At 36.3% G+C, this 27434-nt stretch overlaps 1 protein-coding gene across 1 annotated transcript in view; it reads left to right on the top strand.

Annotated features, from left to right (window-relative positions):
• Positions 1 to 990: 990 nt before the first annotated feature.
• Positions 991 to 27434, top strand: part of NAALADL2 (N-acetylated alpha-linked acidic dipeptidase like 2) — a gene marked incomplete at its 3' end in the record, with an annotated part of 819915 nt that continues 793471 nt past the window's right edge. Inside the window, exon 1 of the mRNA XM_080929559.1 lies at positions 991 to 1048. Within this exon, the coding sequence (XP_080785685.1) occupies positions 1006 to 1048 (43 nt within the window). The 5' untranslated portion in view covers positions 991 to 1005. The remainder of the gene's footprint in view (positions 1049 to 27434) is intronic.

Raw genomic sequence — 27434 nt, 5'->3', positions numbered from 1 at the left:
GACATCAACTCAAAGAGATCCCCCTGCCTCTGGCCCCTGAGTGCTGGCATGGAAGGTGGATGCCACCACACTCAGTCTGCAAGAATCTATTTAAATCTCCTTGTTAAGTCTGGTGTACTGATACACAGCTGAAATCCCAGAACTAGGGAGAATGTAGAATGAACACAAGTTTCAGCCCAGCCTGGACTACATGGTATGATCACTTTTTAAGCAAATGAAAAATATAATAGGTGGATAAAAAATAATAAATATATAGCACAGCTACATTTGGAAAAGAGCTAGTCTGTCTACGGGGAGAGAGTCACAACCAAAACCAAAACAAAAGTGACAAACCAAGGAAAAGCAAAAGAAAAGCAGGAGGAAGAAATAGCAGAAAGGAGAGAGGGAAAAAATGCCCCTTGTTTGACCTTTACTGTATATCATTTATTATTTAGTAGATCACATATTCTATTCAATCTTCTTATTAATTTCTTGATATTGATATCGCTCCATTTAGATCCTAACTCCCTGTACAAATCAGATTCATATACTGTTATCCCCTCTACTTAGAAAATAGAAATTGCATAATCTACTTAAAAATTTATTATACAATTCTAAGAGAAGCAGGTTAAGAACAGTAAAAAAGAAAAAAACAAAAAAGAAAGAAAAAGAAAAAGAAAAGAAAGGTAAAGAAACAGATCAAAAATATTTGCTTGTGAACCATGGCAGCGTTGGAAACGTAGACAACACTCAGGGAAAAAGTTAATATCAAAACTGAAACAAAGCCGTGTTTTGTGAAGCGGTTTAGTAACAGGACATTGGGAGAAAGCACGTTAGCTCACATCATAGTAAAACAGGTCCTGCAAGGCCAGGTAACTCAGGAAGCAGAGTGGTAATTATTCACAGAAGAAAGCCGGCAGTGTACTGTTACAATACTACTGTAGCAAGTCAGAAGGTCACAAGGCTTCCAGGGTAGCTGACACAACCCGAAACTTGCTTGGGCCCCTTTAAAAGAGAAAGAACAAAATGGGAGAGAATGAAGCTGGTTTACCTAACGTGTCTTTGCAAGGTAAGTGCCAACAGCCTTTTGAACTGTTCCCTCAATCAGAAACTTCAGTGATGGTGTTATCTCTGTGTGCGCATGCACGCACGCTCAAGCGTGTGTGCTTTTGTGCAGGTTGTAGTCTGAGGCTGTCGGAGGATGGAGTAGAGAGGAGGAGATTGCCGCCGATGTGGAAAATGAATGTTTTCACTGTTATGCTCACTCCTGTAACAAACAGAATTACAAGTGTAGTGGAAAATAGATAAAAGTCTTGTGAGCACCAGTATGAAGCTGGAGATATTGTCCTCCTGGGCTCCAGCGTGTCCTCAGGGTTCCTTTCCCCAGCACAGCAGAGATACTTACTTTTGTTTGGACACGTGGATGTTTTGTTTGTAAACAAGGACTGTCATCACTATCAGCCATGTTTACAAGATAATATTCTTGTAATCGACGTAACTGCAGTGTTTAAATGAACAAAACAGGATCCCAGAAGCCTGGTTATCAGCTGTCACAGAGGCTTATTTTACATGTCTTACTTAATCAAATACCTTTGCCCTCTGAAGGATTGGCTCTATTGACTTTGGCTACTCTAGGCACCGTGGTTCATTTGTTGGAAACAAATACGAGGTGGCTCACACATTTCCCTGTTGTGTTTTAAGTGAAGGTTTGCTTTGCTTTGTTTTTTTTTTTTTTTTTCCCAGAAATCAAATGAATAAGTCAATAAATATTTTCTCTTAATATTTTTCACAATGTTTCTATTCTGGCATCAATGTGAGAAGAGGCTTTTGGCCCAGGGAGGGCACGATTTTTCCCAATGGAGGGGAACGCGAAGGCACTGGGGTTGAGAGGGTGATTAGGAGGGAGTGCACCTTTGTGAAGGCAAATGGAGAGGGAGGAGGATGGGAGCAGGGTGGTGTTGGGGGGGGGGATAACATCTCAAAAGTAAATACAGAGTATCTAATAAAAATTATTAAAAAAGTTAGACAAAAATAGATTAAAAGAATAAATCAACAAATATTTTCTCTTAATATTTTTCTCAATGTTTCTTTTATTCATACTAGAAAATTACTTACCAGGTTTAAAAAATAGTATTATTATTACAACATAATTTAAAAAATGAACTTGATATTACTTTTTGTCAAGATTGATTCTTATGAAATTATAAAATGTCTTACCACTGGACAGTTGTAAAATACTGAATATTTTTATTCAATAAGGAAACAAAATATAGGTATAGCTGTCAAATCTAACACAGGTGTGAGAAACAACAGATGATTTTGACCTGCTATATAATTAAAATGCATTATTCAGTTTACAGGTAAATTACTGAATTCTTTTTTATTTGAATTGTTTCATTAGTCTTTACTGTACATGCTTAAGAATTACAGAATGTTATTTTTTAAATCTTTATGTCATTTCTAAATTACCTCTTGGAATACTGTGTAAAATGTTATTAGTAGAAAATATTCTAAACTATAGCTAATACCAACATTGTTTCCTGAATCTAATTGAGGAGTAAAATAAGATTAAAATGCTCATTTACCAAAAAATTATCATTTATAATTATTTCTGAAAATAATCTATTTGTATTTATTTTAGTAACCAAGAAAATCATATATGTATATATACATATACTTATACATATACACATACACATAAATATACATATACATCATATACATACACATACAAATATACATCATACACATATACATTCATACACATACACATACACATACACATACACATATACATATGAATGAATGATAGTATTCCATGGAAGAGCAGAAGAGCATGAGAGATACCTGGATTGTAAGAGCATCTTATAAATTTAGTGGATATACAATGCATATATAGCTGCTGGCATCTGATAGCCCTTTGCATTGCTGGAACAGTTCCAAGTAGAACATGAGCAGAGGTGGACACAACCCCCCACCACACACACACACTCTCTGTGAAGGATACTAGTTAATACTTTGAGTCCTAGAGTGTGAATACTCATCCCTTGCTCCCTTATTCTGGTAACCCTCATGCTGTATTTCTGGAAGAGTATGGTCTGCTACTGTCCCATTCATATACAGGTAACAGATGAATCACTTAAAGAAATTCTAATCAGAATCTGTCAGAAAAACATGCACAGATATGACCTGAAAGATGGAATGGATTAAGTCAGCTTAATGCTGTGCTTGTGGTTCTTTAAGTCTACTGAAGTTGGAGAATGCTGTACACCTAAATATGGGTGGTCTCTGTTTATAAGTTTGTTTGTTTCACTGATTGATTGTTTTTTCAACTTTATTTTAAAAACACAGAGATACATGTACAATTTTTTTAAAAACATTGTTGCATAAAACTATATGAATATATTTTTGTCAGTGCTTGATTTTTTTTAAAGGTTTGATATTATACATTGAAATCTCACTTGTCACAAGGAGCATAAAGTACATGTAAAACAAAATATAACATGGAAATAGTCAAAGTTTTCTTGGTGTGTAAAGATTAAACATAATGATTTTTAAATACCAAGAATTGCCACAAGGCTATATTCTTAGCTCTTGAATTATTGATGATTTAAGGTCTAGGTGTACCCCTCTCTGAGAGGGTGCTACACACTTATTTTTTTTCTAAGAAGGGCAGAGGCTTCCACTTTTTAGCCTTTCTTTCTTTCCTTCCTTCCTTCTTTCTTTCTTTCTTTCTTTCTTTCTTTCTTTCTTTCTTTTTCTTTTCTGTTTCTAAGCTTCTTATGGTCTGGGATTCACTATGCAGTCCAGTCTAGCTGTAAACTCTTGGTATACTCTCTACCTCAGCTTCCTGAAGGCTAGGATTAGAATGTGAATCACCATGACCAGCTCAGAATTTCTTAAATAAATGCCATTAGGTAACATATAAAATTAATCTTTGAAAATAGTCTACTCCATTCATTTTGATCCTTGGAATTGAGATTTAAACATAGGATTAGAAAGAGCATAGACAACCCAAGAAAGTTGGGATAGCCTGTTAAATAAGACTCTAGGTTACAACTCACTCTGTAGATAGTAAGCAAGCATCAAAAATACCTTAGCTTTAAACACATAAACAGAACTTTCTTAGTACTGTAAATAAATTCAGAAATAGTTTAAAACAACTGAAGTACCTTTGTTCTTCAAGAACCCTTAAAAGTGTCTCCTTATTTTAATGCGACTAAGATTGAAATGGCAGGATATCAGCATCCCAGATGATAGCATGAACTGTGGAGATTTGCTGAGAATATATTTCAGATAAGATAATCTCTGAAGAGAACAGGGAATGTGTTATCAAGAAGTCTCTGTAGCCCACATAAAGAAAAAACATACTGCATAGTGAGTCCCAGTGTAACCTAAGCCATAGTGTGAAACCTTGTCTCTAAAAAAAGAAAGGAAGGGATGAACAAAGGAAGGAAGGAAGAAGAGAAATAATAAACAAAATTAAAACTCTTGAGTTTCTCCAACAGGCAGTTTTTTTTTTTTTCTTTGAACTCAAATTCTAAGTTTATGGTACTGTTAAAACATAATTTACACTTAGGAATGTCTCAGCTAGTTTTTATATCAACTTGACACAAGCTGGAGTCATCAGAGAGGAAAAAAAAGTCAATTGAGAAAAAAAAAAAAACCTCTGTAAGATCAGGCTATAAGCATGTCTGTAGGGGTTTTTCTTGGTTTTTTTTTTATTGGATATTTTCTTTATTTGCATTTCAAATGTTATCCCATTTTCCAGTTTTCCCACCAGAAACCTCCTATCCCATCCCCCTCTCCCTGCTTCTATGAGGTTGCTCCCCCACCCACCTAACACTTCCTCCTTCCTCCACACCTTGCAGTCCCCTACACTGGGGCACTGAACCTTCACAGGACCAAGGGCCTCTCCTCCTATTGATGCCAATAAGGCCATCCTCTGCTACATATGCAACTGGAGCCATGGATCCTTCCATGTATATTCTTTGGTTGGTGGTTTAGTCCCTGGGAACTCTGGAGAGGGGGGCTGGTTGGCTAATATTGTTTTTCCTATGGGGTTGCAAACCCCTTCAGCTCCTTCAGTCCTTTAACTCCTTTCTTGGGAACCCTGTTCTTTGTTCAGTTGTTGGCTGCAAGCATCCTCCTTCTTTTGTGAGGCTCTGGCAGAGCTTCTCAGGAGACAGCTATATCAGGCTCCTGTCAGCAAGCACTTCTTCCCATCCACAGTAGTGACTGGGTTTGGTGTCTGTATATGGAACGCATCCCCAGGTGTGGCAGTCTCTGAATGGCCTTTCCTTCAGTCTCTGCTCTAAAATTTGTCTCCATTTTTCCTCCCCTGAGAAAAAAAAAAGAACAGCTAGTTGCAGAGAAAACTGACAATTATAATATTTGTTTTGGAGTTAGACATACATAACCTGAAAATGTTTTAGGAGTGTGTTGTTTAGAATGGGTTTGTGACAGAAAGCAGCCCATGCTGGGGGGTGCTTTGGTTATGAGTATTCTTTTAAGTAGCTCAGTACAGCTGTAGGCAGGTTTGATATAAAAAGTTAATGCTCTGTTATTCTTCTGGCTCCTGCTACATGAAAATGCAGCAAGACCTTCCTCAAGTTCCTGTTCCTCAGAACTGTGGAGAGCACATCTATGGGCGTTACAGTATGACATTTGTCTATCTCAGTCAGGGTTTCTACTCCTGCACAAAACATCATGACCAGGAAGCAAGTTGGGGAGCAAAGGGTTTTTTCAGCTTGCATTTCCACATTGCTGTTCATCACCAGAGGAAGTCAGGACTGGAACTCAAGCAGGTCAGGAAGCAGGGGCTGATGCAGAGGCCACGGAGGGATGTCACTTACTGACTTGCTTCCCCTGGCTTGCTCAGCCTTCTTTCTTATAGAATCTAGGTCTACCAGCCCAGGGATGGCACCACCCACAATGACCTGGGCCCTCCCCCCTTAATCACTAGTTGAGAAAATGCCTTACAGCTGGATCTCATGGAGGCATTTCCTCAAGGGAGGCTCCTTTCTCTGTGATAACTCCAGCTTGTGTCAAGTTGACACAAAACCAACCAGAACAATCTCTCTCTCTCTCTCTCTCTCTCTCTCTCTCTCTCTCTCTCTCTCTCTCTCTCTCTCTCTCTCTCTCTCCATATCTATCTATTTGTCTGTCTATCTATCTATCTATCTATCTATCTATCTATATCTATCTATCTATCATCTGTCTGTCTATCTATAGATATCCTGCAGAGTGGGTGGTATAGGGTGCTTTGGATCACAGATCTTCCTTCCCTTTTGCTTCTTCCTGTGTTCTAGGAAACAATTATTTACAGTCTATGCAGGGCTAGACATTTACAAAAGACATGATTCTGAAAAATTGGCTTTGCTCAGTAGAAGCCTTTCCAGTCCTAGACAGCCTTTAGCAAGAGAAGAGTCTTCTGCTGTACACTAGAGGAGTAGCTGAGAAAAGAAAGGAAAAGCTACCATGGGAAACTAACATCATCATATCAGAAGAGAATTAGAAAATATGGAGTCCTGTGTATGCATTGTGTGGAAACAGCACACAGAAATCCTATGAAATTAGGAAGGAAAAAACAAACCTCCTTCTTTTCGTAGAACTGTTTTCAGAACTTCAGTCTCCACCCTAACCATCCAGGGCCTGTAATTTTATGGAAGAATTTGGTGCATTATTTTTTAGAGGCACATATTATCTGCATCCATGATGAAAGACAATCTTCAAAGTGTCCTTGATAGTGACATATCTTAGTGTTTGTATTTATGATGTAAAGAAGAATGTCTTGGAAACAGGCTATGATGGGCCTCGATCATCCAGTCTTGCCTTTCTTCTTGACTATATCATATGTACAGTTACTTTTAAGATGTTTAGTTAAATTGTCTTTTCAACCAGAAGTCATCTGACTCCTAGGGAAACTGCATCTCATGGTCTTGTTTAAGAAACAAAGCTGTTTTCTCTTGGCTAGTGAAGAGAAAAAAAAAACAGTCTAGGAAGAAAGGTAGGTGCCTGGGTGTCTGTGGCTGTCAGGTACAGCCTGAGGGTAGTAGGACTGGATTCTTCAACCTGCTCGACTGGTTTGCTTTGCATATTTACTGTGTGTTCTGGGGAAATTTCCCAGCATTCATCATTGCAAATCATGCCCGTGAGTGCTTAGAAATGTATCTAAAGCCCCAGAGAAGACTCCCAGTTCATTACTGGTTCTTGCTGATTTGGAGGGTTTTAACAACAGTTTAAATGAAGACAGGTGTAAGGAACTCCATTTTAGCCATCCTGTTAGATTAAAAAAAAAAAAAAAACTTCGGCTGCCTTTAAATGATAGAACAAAATCGGGAGATGCTAGTCTAGAGCACTTGAAAGCAGCGCCACCTCAGAGTTGCCCTATTTTACCAACTGAACAGAGCATTCTGCAGCTTCCTAGAAGTCTTTAGAACCTGAGAAGAGAACTGTACATGTTTGGAGACAATGGACAAGCAAAAAAAAAAAAAAGCCAAGTGCTAAAATCCCCACATGTATCTGAGTTAAATAAGCCCACACCTAGGCAAATGCATGTGAGAAATGTGAGAAATGTCTTCAGAACTTTCCCAGGAAGAGGGCAAGGTAACAGGGCAACCAGGGCAGGGAAGTAAGATTGGTGTGTGTGTGTGTGTGTGTGTGTGAGAAAGAGAGAGAGAGAGAGAGAGAGAGAGAGAGAGAGAGAGAGAGAGAGACAGAGAGAGAGAGAGAGAGAGAGAGAGAGAGAGAGAGAGAGAGAGAGAGAGAGAGAGAGACAGAGAGTAGAATATGCAACTTATTTGAAATAGATTGACAAGCAATGTGTTCAAAAGAAACATGCCTTAAATTGGTTAATAACATGGTACGTAGTTATAACCTAGTGCTGAGGGAAAAGCTATTTCTCAAATGCTTTAGAAAACAGTATAGCTACACGTTTAGTTTCTATAAAAAACACAGTTAAATCCTCCTTGGCTAGAATGATATTTTATGGCACTGAGAGTGCTTAAAAATACTTTACGTTTCAATTAAAGTCACCACAAAATTTCAAAGAAAAGGCTCAACATAAACACACTATGCTGTGATCATTTAAAAAATTATTGCCAATAATAATGCAATTAAAATATTTTCATGTGTTTATAAGGGTTTTTCTGTCTTTGAATTTGCTTCCCATCTCTTTCAGGAGTCAAACAAAGGATGCAGCATTAATCTGATGATTATATGTGTATAAACACCATATAATTATTACATTCTTTTTTATTTCTCTGGAGTTTGGAAAGAGTTGAAACATATTTAGATAATTGGGTGGGACAGTGAGCCAACCTTCATTTTTTTATCACAGTAAATTTTGGAAGGCTTATTAACTAAGCATGTTCTTGGCTTATTATTAGAAAGTATTACACCTGGTTTACAAGTGAAGGAAAAATGGGAACTGACAGGTTTGCAAAGAACCATTCCTTAGGATGAAAACATAAAAGGGCATAAAGCTTCTCTGGATCCCTTGAGCTTTTAATCTCCCTTCAGGAACAGAATATGTAAACACTTGTATTGGACATGGCTATTTGGTTGCTCTGCTGATAGATATGTTTAACTATCCTCACAGTTAAGTGCTTTAGAACTTACTTTCATAAATGCCTTAGCAACTTACAGGGAAAAGCAGGCTACCCTTTCCCCTTTAACCCTCTGGTCAGTGGTTAGGCTCTATTACAACCCTGTGCAAATGAATGTCTTTCATAGAACATGCATAAAATATTATCTGCCAAAATCTTCCAAAAGAAAAAAATGTAATTAACATTGAATTTAATGACTAGGAATACAGATGTATTAAATATTAAATAACACAGTCAACTATACTATGTGACTTAGGATCTGAGACATGATTATGCTCTTGAGATCTATCTATCTGATTTTTTGATTTGTTTTGTTTCATTTTCTTTGAAGAAAATGACTTCCTTAAAATAAAACATGGAATACCAAGGAGCCAGAGGGACTACTATAGTTTATTTCCCTTGTTTCTGGATCATTAATGCAAGCACAGACAAAGCTTGTCTTCCCATAAGTACTTCTGAATCTTGAAAAATTCTCCTTTACATATACATTTCTCCTGCAGTGGAGAAATGCACTTGCCATAGAGTCGAAACCTGCTGTCTTCATTTTTAATATTTCATAACACAGATTGTTATCTAAAACACTGTAGATCTATAGTAATTTGATATTGGAAACAGTGTCTTTGATTACTTCTGTAATTTTAACATTGGAATAATGGCCAAAGAAAGAGAGAAAAATATTTTGATCAATGTTCCTAGAAGGAAAACATACATAAATACATATAAACATGCATATATACACACACGTGTATACATGTGTGTGCATATGTATATTTGTATGTTTATGTATGCATATGTGTGTGTATGCATGCACAAGGGCACATGCATATGTTTAGCTCTTTTACTTTCATTGCCAACTGAGGTATAATACCCACTTATTTCTTTATAGATTATAAGTAAGAAAACATATCTGTAAACTGGGGAATGTAGACTAGTGGGGGAATAATTGTCGGTTACAATATCACAAGCTAAATCTGTATATAAAATGCTTATTAGAACATTCCAAACAGCTGTTGCATAGTTCACAAGTTTCAGTTCAAGCTCCCAAGCAACGACATAAAACTGGTTTGACTGTGTACTGTGCTGATATGCTATGGAATGTACTAATAATTTCACAGCACCACAGATTTCTTGGTCACACAGGGTGATAGGACCTAGAGTCCTGCCAATAAATGGTGGAAGGACCTGTCTAGAGAGAGTCATTTGTTAGCCAACATTGAGAGTAGTGAACATAGTTATAGAGTAACAGGAAAATACTGTGTAATTCATATTAGAAGCTTGAACTAGATGGTTTTCTTTAGAGTTCCCAAGTACAGTGAATGTTCCTCACTTATATTTATCAGAAAAATGCAGATAATTTTCAAATATATTGTAAATCTGGAAATAATAAAATAAAATAAGCCAAAAACATATGGGTTTGGAGTGTGTGACTCAGTTTCACAGTGCTTACCTGTATAAATAAAAACCCAGATTTGATATTACACACTCAGAAAAGATATTGGTAGATATAAGCATTTGAATAATTTAACCCTTTATATGTCTTGAATTCTTATAATATAAAAAGCTATCAGTGAAATACTAAAAGCATAGTACAACTTGAGTGGTGTCCTTTTCTTGGAGTTCCAATTGGATTATCCATCCACTGCAGATGTGTCCAGAGGATAGACAGAAAGTGTGAACACTGACTGGTGTTGGGTTCTAGGGCATTGGCCTGTGACTGTGAGAAGCAGTGAGGAAGCGCTACATCCTCTACATTTTCATTTTCCATATGGTAAATAGAAATTTGTGATAAAGAAAAATTAATGGGAGAGGAGGGCAGTTTTCTAGCCCTGAGAATTATATTTTTATTCTGCCCAATCTTCTTATTTTACCAATATATTTCTTTGAGAAATTTTCATATATGTATGCCTTAGAACCTATAATATTGTTTATTTCGCTGAAATTTAGTAACTGATAAAATTCCATTTATTCAGGTACTCTGAAGTAATTTTGTCACAGTCTATAATAATACTGAGATGTATGTCACAGAAGATTTTAGAAAAGTATGTTCTTTTTAAGAACTCTGCATCGGCATAATAGTATAATCTCATAGAAAGTTGAAAGAACTAGTTTGTATGCCCCTTAGGACAGAAATTAAATGCACAAAGCTTGTTTGAGTCTCACAGCTGTCTCCATTTCTTTCTTTCTCAAATAAAGCAGCCAAGTAGCTGATTGCATGCTGTGATCTGTGTGTACTGGCTGCTCCTTCCAAACCTTCTGCTTTTGTTTATTTCTATTCAGTTATCAGGTGGTGTCCCAGGGATACATTGACAAGGTGCTTAAGCAAAAACAGCTGGGCTCCATCTCACTGTGTGATATTATTTCTTTAAAGTTTCAAAATCAGCATTTTTTCTTTTCATATAAATGTGTTCATTGTATTTTTTTTTTACATTAAACTGTTCTCCAATGGTGAAAGACCCTATCTGGCATGTTTACTGTTGTACCTCTCTTGCCTAAAACCGTGTTTTTAACAAGCACACATCCAATATGGTGAGAGAAAGGCAAACATATAATTCATAGTGTTAGTTATGTGATTTACATTTATCCAAACATGAAAATTAGTTGAGCACAAAGTAGCAGCACTTATTATGATCAATAAAAATGCAAGTTTTAACTAAAATGCTATTGGTAAGTAGACATTTTCCTAAAATTAAAGAGCCTTTTTTTTTTTATAAGATGAATACATGGGTGTAGCATATTGTTATTCTAGAGAATTTGAAGTAGTCATTTGAACTCAGAGTTGGAGAATTGATTTTCACCCCTTTCATGGTAATTCTTTGCAGTGGATGCAACTGGGGTTATAGAATGAGGAGCACATGGCCCATAGACAAACTGATAAAGAACCAAACGTTGGTTGTTGGAGGCTCTTCTGAAGGTCTTCAAATGAACAAATAGAAGGCTGACTTGTTGTTGCTGCTGCTGCTGGTAGTGGTGGTGGTGGTAGTGGTGGTTTTATAGCTAACAGGAGATGTACAAAATGTGTACAGGGTATATTAGATTATTTGGAGGTGAAAATATGATAACTTTACCTCTAATTATAGTACCTTTCAGATAACTGTGATTCATCAAATTATTATTAAATAGCTTTATTATGAAATGATATAGCCATAATCCTGACTCCTGAAAAATCATTCATTCTCTGAAAAACAAATTTATATTATTATTTATATAGAAATAACCCCATATTTCTTACTGGGGAATTATGAAGATGAGCAATTTTCAGTACTTATCCTGTTAGAGTTGTGGAATCTGGAGATATTTGAAAAAGGGGTGAAGTCAGATAAGAATTTGCATGCACTAAATACAGAAAAAACTACTGTCAACTCTGAAGTTTCTGGTTTGGGCAAGAAAGAATAGTGTTTTTAACTGATATAAAGAGGGGAAGATGGGAGAACACTTTAGAGAAGAGAAGCATAAGGGGGGGGGGGCTTCAAATAAAACCATTCAATGGATAAAGTATGCTCCAGTGAAAAGCTAAGGCTTTATTGTAAAAATGAGGAAAGTGTAAGTTAAATGTAAAGTATGGGCATTTGTAAATCATATGTGGTTGATGTTACTGCTGACAGGAGTGGCTGCACATAAGCTGATTTTAGGGTACAAAGATGAGATGGCAGTATATGTTCAAGGTTTGAGCTGAAATGAGATATAAGATCTGGTCAGAGGTGAGAGAAAAGAACCAGTGTTAGATTCTCAGGGAAACGCATAGTGGGGTGTTGTACATTAGCAGACAAAACTATTGAAAGATATATGATTTGGTTTGATGGCAGCTGAGTGATCCAAGTGTGCATCATGACATGAGGAAGGCTACAATCTGAAACTTGACACAATGGCTGCTGAAGAAGAGGGGAATCTGCAGAGGCCAACTATAAAGCATTTAGAGTCATATACTAGAACCCTGGGAACTAAGGTCAGAGAATAGGCAACAAAGAAGGCAGATTTATCAACAGAAGTTTTATGAGGTATATTAGGACAAAACTGAATTGTAGGGAGGGTCAAAATCAAGGACAGAGTCAAAGGGGGGCAGTTATTGAAACCTCCAGCCTTGCTCTAGAATATGGCTTTCTTTCTTTCTCAATGCCTCTCTCTCTTGACCTTCATGCTTAAATAGACTTAATTAATTACCTTTAAAAAGACCCAAATTCTACTTAGAAAATAAACAAGAGTAGTATCTCAGAAACAGAAAATAAAAATGAATCATACAGTAGCATTCCAGTGTATATATTTTAACTTTTGTTTTTGGTTCTATAACCCAGTGATGGAGAGAGTACTACTACCGAGCTACAGCCCCATTACAACCATAACTATATGGGAGGAAGTTGGGTAGGTAGACTGCCGGATTGACCAAGTTATGGAGAAGAGTGAGAGGAAGAGCTCCTGCCACATGACTTATACCATTATAGTGAATGAGTTCATCCAATTCAAGAGGCTTGGTGGAGCTCTATCTCAGAGGTTGACACTAAGAGATATTAGGAGAATTGGTCAGCAGCAACTATGGTGAAGGAGCCAAGCGGTAGAGACACTGAATGTATGAAAGTAATCAGAACAGAATTAACACCATTTTTCATGGAGATGTCCATTTGTACATATATGTCTGTTACTGGTTTCTCTACATGTAGACCTAGATATTACTACTCTGAAACTTAACTAGAAGAGGAAAAGCATTCGTTAAAAACCATCTGTCTCTGGGAAAACATGAGATTCTCCAGATATCACTGGTAATAATATTTTACACAGTAACTTGACCATTTGTGAATCATCGTAAAAATCAATCGCAGACACTATCCACACACAGTGAAATTGAGATGCCTATGAAATTTGGGATGATGAGAGTCATTTCCATTCAGCATTTTCTGAAGTAAGAAAAATAATATTCTATAAGTATTTAATCAATCATAGATTTTAAGATTTTTCTGCAACTCTAAATTTTTATTTTTTATTTTACATTTGAAATGTTATATCCTCTTCCCCACTCCACTCCCCCCTGCCCATGCTCTTGCCTCCATCCCTCTCCCAACCACCCTCTTCCAGCTCAGTTCCTTGGCATTCCCCTATACTGGGAAAATACACCTTCATTGGACCAAAGGTCTCTGCTCCCATTGATGACAGACAATGCTATCTCTGCTACATATGCAACTTGAACCATGGGTCTCTCCATGCACATTCATTGGTTAATGTTTTAGTTCCTGGAAGCTGTGAAGGGTTTGATTGGTTGATAATGTTATTCTGCCCATGGGGTAGCAAGCATCCTCATCTACATCAGTATATCTCTGGCAGAGCCTCTGAGCAGACATCCTTATCAGGCTCTTGCCCTTAAGCACTTCTTGGCATCAGCAATAGTGCATGGGTTTAATGGGTGCATATAGGATGGATGCCCAGTTGGCGTAGTCTCTGGATGATCTGTTCTCACCTCACACCAGTCAGAATGGCTCAGATCAAAAACTCAGATGACAGCAGATTCTGGCTAGGATGTAGAGAAAGAAAAACACTTCTTCACTGTTGGTGGGGTTGTAAGCTGGTACAACTACTCTGGAAATCAGTCTGACAGTTTCTCAGAAAACTGGACATAGTACTACCTGAGGATCTAGCTATAACATAAGCTATAACATATACCCAAAAGATGCTCCAATATATAACAAGGACCTATGCTCCACCATGTTTATAGCAGCCTTTTTTATAATAGCCAGAAGCTGGAAAAACTCAGATGTCCTTAAACAGAGCCATACATACAGAAATTGTGATACATTTACACAATGGAGTGCTTCTCAGCTCTTAAAACCAATAACTCCATGAAATTCCTAGGCGAATGGATGGAACTTGAAGCTACCATCCTGAGTGAGGTCACCCAGTCACAAGAGAACACATTGTATGCCCTTACTGATAAGCGGATAGTAGCCCGAAAAGCTCTGAATACTCATGAAACAATTCACAGAAATTTTGAAGCTCAAAAAAAGGGAAGGCCAGAATGTGGATTCCTCAGTCCTTCTTAGATGGGAGAACAAAACACTCATGAGAGGAAATAAAGGGAAAAATAGGGATTTTCTGTAACTCTTAACTAACAAATTTGTATTATTTCATGACTTTATCCTCAGTAATGAAAAATAGTACAATAGAACATAACTAAGCACAGAGGTGCTGTTGCTGCTGATAGGACCAAGTGATTGGGGTGCATGGACCCACAGAGCTAATGTCAGAGCCAGCCACGAAGGCTCGTATGCACTCTCACCTACACAATGACTGGCAGACAGAGCTAGCTGTCCTTGGAGGAGGACCATGCCATTTTTATTTCTTTCAGACATGACTGAAAGCTGTGGCATCGAGATAGATGTGTTTTTAACACCACTGTTGAAAAGCAACATGGAGATCTTTCCACTCTTAAATGTGCTCTGTTTTCAGATCTCAGTTTTAGCAAAAAGTGTCGGTGCTCCTGGGTTGGGAGTGACATCCTTGTTCATGCTCCAAAATCTAACAAGCTTTCTAGGATTTCCCAATAGGAGAATTCACTGTGACTGGCCTGGTGGCCTGATGGGTATGCACATTGCAAACTCCTTTGATTCCTGAGAACCGGCAGATGAAGTACTATTGCCACCATGACTTTTATTGGCCCCCTGAGATCCTACATTGTTGGGGACATGAATGAGCAGAGTGTAGGCTATACTTTGCTCAAAATAGAGGATGGCATTGATGATGCTCACCACGTCAGTGCACTGGAAGAAAATCATTCACGCCCAGATTCTGATGGATTGGCTTTCATGAGTCATGTTTGAGAGCTCCAGTGCTAGTGATACATTTCTGTATACCAGAAAGAGCAACCCGGCAGCCTTTCGACTTTATTCTAACACTCTGAAATTCAAACAAGTGAGCTGGAATGTCCAAGTACCATGGAGATGGGGAAGAAGGTTACAGCATGAAGTGACATCTCTCACCGGGAGCAGAAGAGCTGAGGAGACAGATGGTGCTGAAGAGAGGCAGGCAACGTGGTGCTGCGTACCAGGGAGGACCAAGAGACTCAGCACAGCACATTTCTCAGGTCTACAGAAGCCTGTCATCAGGAGAGCCTGCCACACATTACAGTGGCAATGACAGCAATGATGGCTAAGATGGCTCAAGTGGCTTGAATTCCACGTCCTAGAGCCTGCTTGAGCACTATCCTGTCACTGCAGTCACATTTATCTTCTGAACTAAAGTGTGCTCTGAAGTAACATCTTAGACTGAATTGGGTACCTTTCTAGTTTTCATTCTTTAGGATCATCTTCCATAAAAACTACTGTGATCATAAAGTCATACCTAGTCACAGAGCCAGATATTCAGGAGTCAAGGAGGCTCCAGAACTTCTGTGACCAAATCTTCTTTGGCTTCTACCATGCTGCTGTTATACCCTTGTGGTAGTTATGCTACACTGCATTGTGTTTGTTGCAGGTTATCTGCTATAGTGACAGACAAGAGGTGGGGATAGCAAAGGATATGCCCAGCTTTAAGAGTTCATCATTAATTATCTAGGTTGTGTATTCTGGGCATATTCAGCACCATAGGTTAGCTGTCATAAATTCTGCCTCTTTTTTCTGCATGTAATATATTCTTGCTTTTTCTGGAATGTTCATGGTCTTCCTTTTTCTTCTTGAGAATGGTGCTTTTCTTTTCTAGTGGGAGAAAATAATAAATACTGGATTTCTGCATAGGCAAAATTTGTATAATTTAAGGAAAAGACAAGCAGAAACTAAATTTCAGTCTGCAATCTAAATAATATAACAAGAAACTAAAAAGTAAAACATTAAGAAGCACTAACATAAAGAACTACAGTTCAGTTAAGCTCTGCTTATGTTTACCTCATGATAGTCAATTTCCTGGTATTCCATTTTAACTGATGAGTCATTAAAAAAAAAAAAAAAAACCTATCTGGTAAAGTATTACAAACACTTAACATTTGTTCACATGTGAACTTAGCAACAATTAACTCTTACTCTGGAAAGACTGAAAGACTAAGGTTTGGAATAGTTCATTTTGTAGGTGACGTATCTGCTTTCTCATGGCCCCTTGCAGCAGCACTTACAGACCTGAGGACAGAACTTTCTGTAAGAGCTCATCCTGATGCTTCTTGTCCTTCCTCCACTCACCTTCCTATGCCATTTCCATCATACAGACATCCCTGGCATTTTTATTAGAGGTGATAAAGCCCTGCACAAGTAGTTTGAAGTAAATAGGTTCCACTAAATTCAAGAATATTTTGACCATTAGCCTTCACCTTGAATTTTAGGTGACCACACATGATTATTAAAGAGTACAGATTTATCTCCATAAAATACACCTTAAAGAGGTTTTTAGACAATGGATGCTTTGCTGATGTGAAGGATATTTCCCCTTTAGTGTTTCTAACTTAGCAAATCACATGTAAAGGACATAAACTTGTTTATATTATCCATAAACATAATAAAAAATGTTCCACCACATAACATTGACTCAGTCAATAATTCTAGGCTTTGCCTTGGGGTTTGAAGAAAAAATTATTCCTGCTACCTATTTTAATTATAGTATAAAGTTTTGGAGATAGTTATTGATCTTCAGCATCTGGGGTCAACGTGTTTTCTTTCTTGCCAGGGAATATTGTACAAAGGCTGAAAATGAAGAATTCCAAAGGTATCAAAGACAGAGTGGTGTGATAAACACTTGGTTATTGTCTTTGAGCAACCGAAATGTTTGATGGCTTGAAAATAATGTCTAAACACTTTCCTGCTGGAAACTGGACACACATCAGAGTTAAGGAACTTTTTACCCCGACAGACATACTGGTATACAGCTCTGATCCTAATTTTTCTAGAAGATGAGGCAGGAGAATCACAGTCCAGGGGCTGCCTGAGCTACACAGTAAGTTCACAGCAGAAATTTAGTGAGAATTTGACTTCAAATGAAATATTCAGCAAGAGCCGGGATATTGTTCCATGGTAATTTGTTTACATAGCATGAACAAAATTCTAGATCCAATCCACGGTCCATTAGAGAGTAATAAATAGATAAGCAAATAAACAAACAAAAAGAAACATGTGTCTTGTTTACAATAACATGTTCTCCAACAGTATTTTTATCTTGACTATTTTAATAGAGAAATAATAAAAAAGCATACATCCTGAAATCAGCATCTTATTTTGATAAGATTAAACAGACATTCACCTCTTATGATAATGTTTACCATTATGAATGACAATATCCATAGCTAGCAACAGCTGACATTTTAACTTTACAATAAACTTTATACTAAATGGGCAGATTCAACAGTCACATCTATTATATTACAAGGATCCTTTATTTTTTTCTTTCCCCAAAGGCTCTGTTAGGTACTGAAGGAAATATATGTCAGAATCATTTCTCAATCCCTTGACTGTTTTACATATAATCATGTCCTTCTTCATCAAGTATAAAATCCTTCATCGGGCATTTTCAAGAAAGTGGAAATTCCAGTATAGAACTTTTCATTGAAATATGCTAATATAAATTTAAGTTACCAAATGAATTTGCTGATAGAGTCAATTAATGCTCATTCCCTTGGCATAATACCTGTAATAATCAATTTATCCTGATTTATTTCAGCTTGGAGGTGTGGACATCTCACTCCTTGTTTGATTAGTTTCACTGGGTTTAGATCTGTAATTAAGAAAAAAAAAAAAAAAAAGAAAACTGATCCCAATGGAGTAAGTGTGGGAATATGTTGTGCCTTGGTAACAGCCAGGGAATTGAGAGAAAAGGAAGAAAACATGTGTCCAGTTTTTTTAGGGTTGTTGTTTGACACAGCATTTTCTAAGTTGTTAGGGCTGACTTCAAACTTGCAATCCTGCTGTTGTTCAGTTGTAGCCTGTGGGGTTCTAAGACTGCAAGCATGATATATACCCAGCCACCAACCACGTCTTAGTTTGGGGGTTGTCATTCAGCACCTGCTGGAACTTCTACAGACATCACCAATATAGCCCATGTCAAGATACGTTCCAAGAACTCTTTTCACACCTCACAAAGCAAAATCTTTATACTTTAATTTTTATTTAGTTTGCACTATCTCTTTGTCAGCAAAAAATTGTTTCTCCACCATAGAATAGCTTCCTCCCTCCAGTGGTAGTTGTAGGTGTGTGTGTGTGTGTGTGTGTGTGTGTGTGAAGCAGTGGACCATTGCCACCTTTGTGATTTTAACAGGAAGTAGTCAGGGGAATTTGGTGTTATATAAAAACCTGTACTTTTGGAAGGAAGTAGGCTAGTTACTGTACATTGGGTGCTGATTCTTGGAATTTATTGGAAGAATATTTAAGCAGAGAAGGTGAAATATTATCCAACCTCTGAACAAATAAACACAAGAAGTGTTTTAAGGATAAGACTCCACTTGTATAAAGATACATCTAGAGAATTTTAAGTATTAATTTATCTTATATTCCCAGTAAATATTAGACAGGGTAATGACTGCTTTTCTGAGCTCTAATACATCTAAATTCCAGTCCTCTCGTTACTGTAGACTTGTAAGGCAAGCTACATCTTTGAAATGACTGATAGGTGCAGGTTATTTTTCACTCTGTCTTCACTCACATACAACCATGTAGTCTAGGCTTTGTGCCCACTCCACAGACGGAAAATGAGAGCATTTCATTTTGGTTAACCACATTTGCAAGAGCTTTATTTCCAGTCTCATAATGACTTTGGTCTCACATGAGAACTAAATACCAATGTCTCTATATTCCTGTTTCCCATGTGGCACATAACATGCCCTGTTAAAATACTGGCCTAGTAGACAAAAAGGCAGCCTGGGATTTCCTGTCACATTGACAGGTTGCATTGCAGGAGGTGGATAGCAGAGGAATTAAGCATGCTTAGGGTGACAAAACACATGTGATACCACTCCAGGCATTTTAAGGGAATGGCAGGTCATAGTAAGAGTTGTCCTCATGGGATTCTATTGAGGTTTTGGGTATAAGGCCAGTCTGTAAGTGTGTAAAAGTGTCATTAAGGGGAACACATAAAATAACCTTGACAGACATTGTGCATACGCCTAGGACTTTGCAACACAGGTTTTATGTTCTTACTACTTTAATATTTTACAACTGTCCTATTTCTCTCAGCAAGGCAAGCAGTACCTGTCTTGAATGATGTAATCCTTTCTGACAATCAGACATCTTATTCAACTGTCAGGAGGCAGTAATAGCTGGCATGTTGAAATTCACAATTGAGAAAAAAAAATTCCACCTTCTCTAACTCACTTTAAGAACATATTTAGTATTTAGTGTCAAGTTACTTGCTGTAAAATGTCTAACCTCAAAATATAACAAATTAAATTCAATATAAGTGCCAATGAATTAGTATCAGAATGTAAAAATTATTAATAATATAAATAAATGATATAAACTATGAATGATAGATGAAATATTTTCTTACTCCATATGCATTCTAGTATTTGAATAGAAGTACAGAGAAATATAGGCTTCCAGATACCATTCATGGACTACCAGTTGACTCATCCAGCACATAGATTTTTTTACATTCATGTACTTCTACGTTTTAGAGCACATGATGTCTGCTTAAGTAGAGGAATGTGAAGCAATTCTTTGCTTTCTATCCCAGTGCACATAGCTAAGTCTTTCTCTTCTAGATTATTTGTACTGAGCCAAAGTTCACATTTAATAGGTGTACAGTGTTTAGTCTACTATGTTCTCAGTGGGTTGATGTTACACAGTTGGAATACAAATTTTATATATATATATAGAGAGAGAGATAGATAATATATATGTATATATATCTATCTATATATATATATATATAGGATTATAGCCCTCTGTCAGATACAGGGTTGGTGAAGATCCTTTCCCAATCTGTAGGCTGACATTTTGTCTTATTGGTTGAGTCGTTTGCCTTACAGAATCTTTATAGGTTACAGTTATCAATTTTTGATATTAGAGCCTGAGCCTCTGGTGTTCTTCTGTTCAGAAAATTTTGTCCTGTGCCAATGTGTTCAAGGATATTTCCTACTTTCTTTTCTATGAGATTTAGTGTTTCAGAATTTATGTTGAGTTCCTCGATCCACCTGAGCTTGAGTTTTGTGCATGAGTTTTATGCATGGTGATAAATATCAATCTATTTTAATTCTTCTACATGCAGACAAGATAGATCAACATGATCTGTTGAACATGATTTTATTTTCCCATTGTAAGGTTTTGGCTTATATATGAAAAATAAAGTATCAATAGACATGTGGGTTTATTTCTGGGTCTTTAACTCATTGATCAACATACCTGTTTCTGTACCAAGACCATGTAGTTCTTACCACTAATGCTCTATATTACAGCTTAAGATCATTGATGATGATCCTTCCTGAAGTTTTTATTTTCTTGTTAGGGATTGTTATGGCTATCTTAGGTGTACTGGCTGTTTTTCTGTGTCAACTTGACACAAGCTGTAGTTATCACAGAGAAAGGAGCCTCATTTGGATAAATGCCTCCATGAGATCCAGCTGTAAGGCATTTTCTCAAATAGTGATTAAGGGTGGAGAGTCCAGCCCCTTGTGGGTAGTGCCATCCCTCAACTGGTAGACCTGAGTTCTATAAGAAAGCAAGCTGAGCAAGCCAGAGGAAGAAAACCAGTAAGCAATCCCCCACCATGGTCCCTAGATCAGATCCTACCTCCAAGTTCATACCCTGTGTAAGCTCCTGTCCTGACTTCCTTTGGTGATGAACAGTAATGTCAAAAAGTAAGCTGAATAAACCCTTTACTTCAAATGTACTTCTTGGCTATAATGTTTTGTGCAGACATACAAACCCTTACTAAGATAGTTTTTTTATTTTCATATGAAGTTGAGAATTATGCTTTTATGGTCTATAGAATTGTGTTGGAATTTTGATGAGTATTTAATCAAATCTGAAGATTTACTTGGATAAGATGTCCATCTTCACTATGTGTGTTCATGAGCATAAGAGGGTTTTCCATCTTCTGATATCTTCTTTAGTTTCATTCTTTGGGAACTTGAAGTTTTTGTCTACAGATCTTTCACGTTTCTGATTAGAGTTACTCTAAGACATTATATACTATTTGTGTCTATGAGTTTTTTCTAGGGATGTTTATCATTTGTATGGAGAGGTATTCATTTCTTTCAGTTAATTTTGTACCTAGCTACTTTGTTGAAACTGTTTATCAGTTGTAGGAGTTTTCTGGCAGAATTTTTGGTTGTTAATATATATTATTATATTCTCAGCCAATAGAGATAAATTGTCCTCTTCCTTTGTAATTTGTATCACCTTGATCTCTTTCAGTTGTCTAGTGATTTTCTTACTATTTCAAGTACTACATTGTATATACATTGGGTGAGTGGACTGTCTTGTCCTGTTCCTGATTTTAATGGGATTGCTTTAAGTTTCCCTTTATTTAGTTTGATGATGGCTATTGTCTAGTTGTATTTTGCTTTTATTATGTTTAGGTATGTCTCTGTATCCCTTATTTCTTTAATACGTTTACAATGAAGAGGTATTAGATTTTTGTCAAACACCTTTTCAGCATCTAGTAAAATGATTATGTGATTTTTTTCTTTAAGTTTCTTTATATAATGGATTACATTGATGGATTTTTATATATTGAACCATCCCTGCATTCCTGGGGTGAAGCCTACTTGCTTATGGTGTAGGATGTTTGTGATATGTTCCTGGATTCAGGATTTGAGTGTTTTATTTAGTACTTTTTCATCAGAGTTCATCAGAAAAACTGGTCTGAAAGTTATGTTTCTTTGTTCCCTCCCTATGTTGGTTTGGCATCAGGGTTACAGTGGCCTTATAGAATGAGTTAGGTAGTACTACTTCTTTTTTTTTATTTTTGTGAACTATTTAGAGTATGAACAGTATCATCTCTTTTTTGAAAGTCTGGTATAATTAGGAAACTAAACCATCTGGCTCCTGGTCTTTATTGTTTATGAGATTTTTAATTATTGTTTATATATCCTTGGGTTTATAGGCCTGTCTAAAACATTTGCCTGATGTTGACTTAACTATGGTAGGTAGTTTCCATTTTTAAAATTGCCCATTTCGTTAGGATTATCCAGTTTTGTGAAGTGCAGGCTTTTGAAATAAGACCTAATCTCATTACAGATGGTTGTGAGCCACCATGTGGTTGCTGAGATTTGAACTCAGGACCTCTGGAAGAGCAGTCGGTGCTCTTAACCAATGAGCCATCTCAGCCACCAGAAACAATGACTTAACCAAATTCTTAAGAAAATGGCTGCATCTAGAGAATATCATCCTGATTGAGATAACCCAGTCACAAAAGAACAGACATAATATGCAGTCACTGATAGTGGGATGCTAACCCCAGAGGCTTGCACTCCCCCAGAAACAACTCACAGACTGTATGAAGTCCAAGAAATAAAGAAAACAAATATATATATATATATATTTACAAAACAAGAAGACTTTGACTATTTCCATGTTGCGTTTTGTTTTGCATGTACTTTACGCTTATTGTAACTATTAGATTTTCAATGCATACTGTAAAGCCCTTGAAAAAAATTAAGTTCTGACTAAAAAAATATATTCACATGGTTTTATGTAAAAATTATTTTAATGTCTGAAAAAACAGTACTGACAAAAATGTATAATTTTAAGCACAAAATGTTTAAAATCTGTACATTTATCTTTGTTTTGTAAAATAAAGTCATTTAAAAAAAAGAAACTGACACATTTTAACACATTAAAAAATCTAGCTTTAATTATTATTACATTCTAATAAAAAAAATTCCACTCTAATGGAACTCTAGAAGATGTTGGTATAACGTTAAATATTTTTGCCTTGTTTTGGTGTCTGCTTGCTTAAGACTTGGTTTTTGTCATCTGCTAGGAATACCCAGTCATATGACAAAATTGATGATTTCTCTTTTTAGATGGTTTTCTCAGAAGAACACATACTATTTATTTTGTTTATTTTGGAATCTATTTAGTTTCACATACTATTGATCAGTTCTTAGAATTGTCTGCTGGCTTTCACCTTCTCCTGCAATACCTTCATTTTACCCTCTTCATTTTTGTTGTAAATCAGCTTGGTTGAGGTGTTTAGATAATTAAATTTATTATGTTTAAAAAAAAAAGACCTAATAATTCTTGGAATTTCTTCAGTGTCTGTTGTTATGTCTCCCTTTTCATTCCTACTTTTATTTATTTAAATATGGTCTTTTTGTCTTTTGTTTAGTTTGGCTAAAGGTTTGCTTATTTTGTTGAGTTTCTCAATATTTGAGCTCTTGTTTTCCTGGATTCTTTGTATTATTTACTTTGATTCTAACTGATTGATCTCAGGCATGATTTTGACTATTTCCTGATCTTTACATCTCTATGGTGTGCTTGCTTCTTTATGCTAGATCTTTCAGGTATACTTTTAAATTGCTGGTATTAAAATATTTTAATTTCTTTATGGAGAACTAATTGCTTTGAACTTTGCTGTTAGTATTATTTTCATTGTGCCCCATAAATTTGATTATGTTGTGGCTTCATTTCACTGAATTTTAGACCGGCCTTAATTTCTTTCCTGACTCAGAGATTATTAAGTAGAAAGTTGTTCAGCTTCCATGAGTGTGTGGGCTTTGCAGTTGCTGAAGTTCATCTTTAATCCCTGGTGGATTAACACAAGGCATTATTTTAACTTTCTGGTGTCTATTGAGTCTTGCTTTGTGTCCAACAAACTATATGGTCAATTTTGAAGAAGGATCTATGAGGTCTTGTGAAGGAGATATATCTTTTGTATTTTGGCAAAAGTTTCTTAACAATATCTCTTAGGTTAATTTCATTTAGAGTATCTGTTAATTTTATAATTTCTTTGATCAGTTTTTGTTGGGATGACCTGTCAATTGGTGAAAGGGGAGTATGCAAGTACCCTACTATTAATGTGTGTGGCTCTCTGTGTGATTTGTTCTTTAGCAAGTTTCTCTTATAAATATGAGTGCCAATTAGACTATACCAGAAAATCCTTCTGCCACACAATATTCAAGACACAAAATCAACAGGACAAAGAAATCACTATAAATGAAAAAAAAAAAAAACAGGTAATTTCAAGACAAATTAAAATTCAAACAATATCTGTTCCCAAATTCAGCCCTGTAGAAAATACTCTACTGAAAACTCCAACCTGAGAATGATAACTACATCCAAGAAAACACAGGAAATAAGTAATTCAATACCATCAAAAGCAAAGGAAGTACACACACACACACACACACACACACACACACACACACACATACATACACACACAGGCACGCTCGCGCACGTAAGCACCAACATCTCAAACACAAAATAATAAGAAATAATAATAACTCTTACTAATATTTCTCTACTCCCCATTAAAAGACACAGGCTATTAGAATGCATACAAAATCAGAATGTTTTGGGGACACAGATGTTCAGAATTGAGATATTATTTTGGCAGGTTTTTCCTCTGATGATTATGAAGTGTCCTTTGAATTCTCTTTGATTAATTTTGGCTTAAAGTCTATTTTATTAGATATTAAAATGGCTAGTCCAGGTTGCTTCTTATATCCTTTTGCTTGAAAAAACCATTGTCCAGCCCTTTACTCTGAGGTGATATCTATATTTTTTGCCTAGGATGTTTCTTGTATGCAGCAGAATGACAGATTCTGTTTTTGCACCCTCTTTTCTTAATTTAGAGTGATTGAGAGTTTTTTCTGAGTATAATAGTAAGTTGATAACTGTGGTTTCATTGGGGGGGGGGTGGGTATAGATTGGAAGATATCTGCCCAGGCCCATTTAGCTTTTAGAATCTGTTTTGAATTCATGTGTAATTCTAATAAGTCTGACTTTTTATGTTATCTGCCCCCCTTTTCTTGCTGTTTTTAAGATTCTTTCCTTGTCCTGTAGGTTTTGTCTTTTGATGACTATGTGGTAGGAGGATTTTCTGGTGTTCTTGTATGTTTTTAGGCATTCTTTACTCTCTCTCTCTCTCTCTCTCTCTCTCTCTCTCTCTCTCTCTCTCTCTCTCTCTCTCTCTAGTTTGGGAAAGTTTTCTTCTATGATTTTGTAGAAAATATTTTCTGGGCCTTGAAAGCTGGGATTCTTCACTTTCTTTTACTTTTATTTTTTTCTTAGGTTTGGTCTTTTCATGATATCCCAGATTTCCTGGATGTTTTGTGTCAGAAATTATTTTAGGTTTAACATTTTCATTGACTGATATATGAATTTCTTTTATTGTATCTTCTATGACTGGGATTCTTTCTTTTTTCTCCTTATTCCGCTGGTGATGCTTGCATGTGTCTCTCAGTCTTTTCCATAGGTTTTCTATATCTTGGATTCTCTCAGGTGGTGTTTTCTAATTGCTTCTACTTATCCTTTGAGGTTTTTCACTCTTTTATTTATTTCCTTCACATGTTTACTTGTATTTTCCAGTTTATTTTTACCAGACTTATTGGTTTCCTCTTTAAAACCATCTATGTGTTTAATTTTATTTTCCTGTGTTCCTTTTAGTGATTTATTTATTTATTTATTTATTCATTTTCTCATTAAAAGATTCTATCATGTTAATCAGGTTGAGTTTGAGGTCATTCTCTTATGTCTCAGTTGTGTTGGGATATCCTGTTCTTCCTGTACTTTGGAGGTATCCTACTGCCCTGGCTTGTGTTGACTGTGTTGTTTGTAAGGTCTTTAGCCATCTGAATGGTTTTGATTCCTGGATGATCCTGGTGTAGTAGATATTGGGAAGGAGGTTAATATCAATGATCTTGGTATGGCTGGCCTCTGATAGGTATCCTTGGGTTGCATGGTTCCAGATGTGCATGTCTGTATGTTTCAGGAGCATATATCCAGTGAAGCTGGGCAGAGAGGTGTAGGAAGAATGTAAGTCCACCTTGGCTAGCAGCTTGATGGGTACAGACAACTCAGTGAGCAGAGAAGATAAGTTGGGGGAGAGAAATTTACCTGTATTGTTCAGAATTAAAAGGTCTGATGAAAGTGGGAGGGATGTGTCAGGGGAATCTATTCACTCAATTTTAATAAGAGACAAATTGTATACAATTTCTTATATTTTCAGAGTAATCTATAATTCTAGCATCACTAACATAATTTCAATGTTTTCAATATTCAAAGTGTATAATTCACTTGACATCTTTATATATTCCTGATAATTCATCTTAATATACTTTTCAGACTCAGATGCATTGCTTTCTATTAAGATAACCATTTTTCCATTACTGATAGAAGATCTATGTTTCTCAATATTTTAACAGGAAAAATAGAATATCTTTGATTAAACATTTAAAAACATTATCAAATCAAAATAATATCTCACCAGCAGGAACTAAATTCTTATTTTCCTATATTTCACTTATCTAGAGCATTAATGCTAAATGTGAAACCAATATCTGAATCCCTAATACAAAGTTGAGTTCCTATGAAAATTAAAATTTTAATTCCGGGGACAATAACTTAATCAGTAAAATAATCACATTAAGAATAGGGCCTGAGTTGCTTCTCCAGCACATGGATAAAAAGCCAATATAAAGTGATGCATGCTTGCAATCTGCAGAGGTGAAGGCAGAAGGATTTTTACAGTTTTGTGGCCAGTAGGTTTTGCTTACACCACAAATTCCAGGCCAATGGGAAACAGACATGTCTTAGTAGACAAAGTAGATGGACTTAGAGGGATGATACTGGAAATTCACTATCTGGCCTCTAAATATATGTATACACAGATGCCCATGGACCCTTCTACACACATGAGTCTACGCATGAACAAAGAAACACACCACACGGACACACATAATCACAAATAATGCAAAGTTGCTTATATAGATACTACATTATGCAAATT

The sequence above is a fragment of the Micromys minutus genome (genome assembly GCF_963924665.1).
Source record: "Micromys minutus genome assembly, chromosome: 15".
In the NCBI taxonomy this organism is placed as follows: domain Eukaryota; kingdom Metazoa; phylum Chordata; class Mammalia; order Rodentia; family Muridae; genus Micromys; species Micromys minutus.
This window is presented reverse-complemented; position numbering and strand designations above follow the sequence as displayed.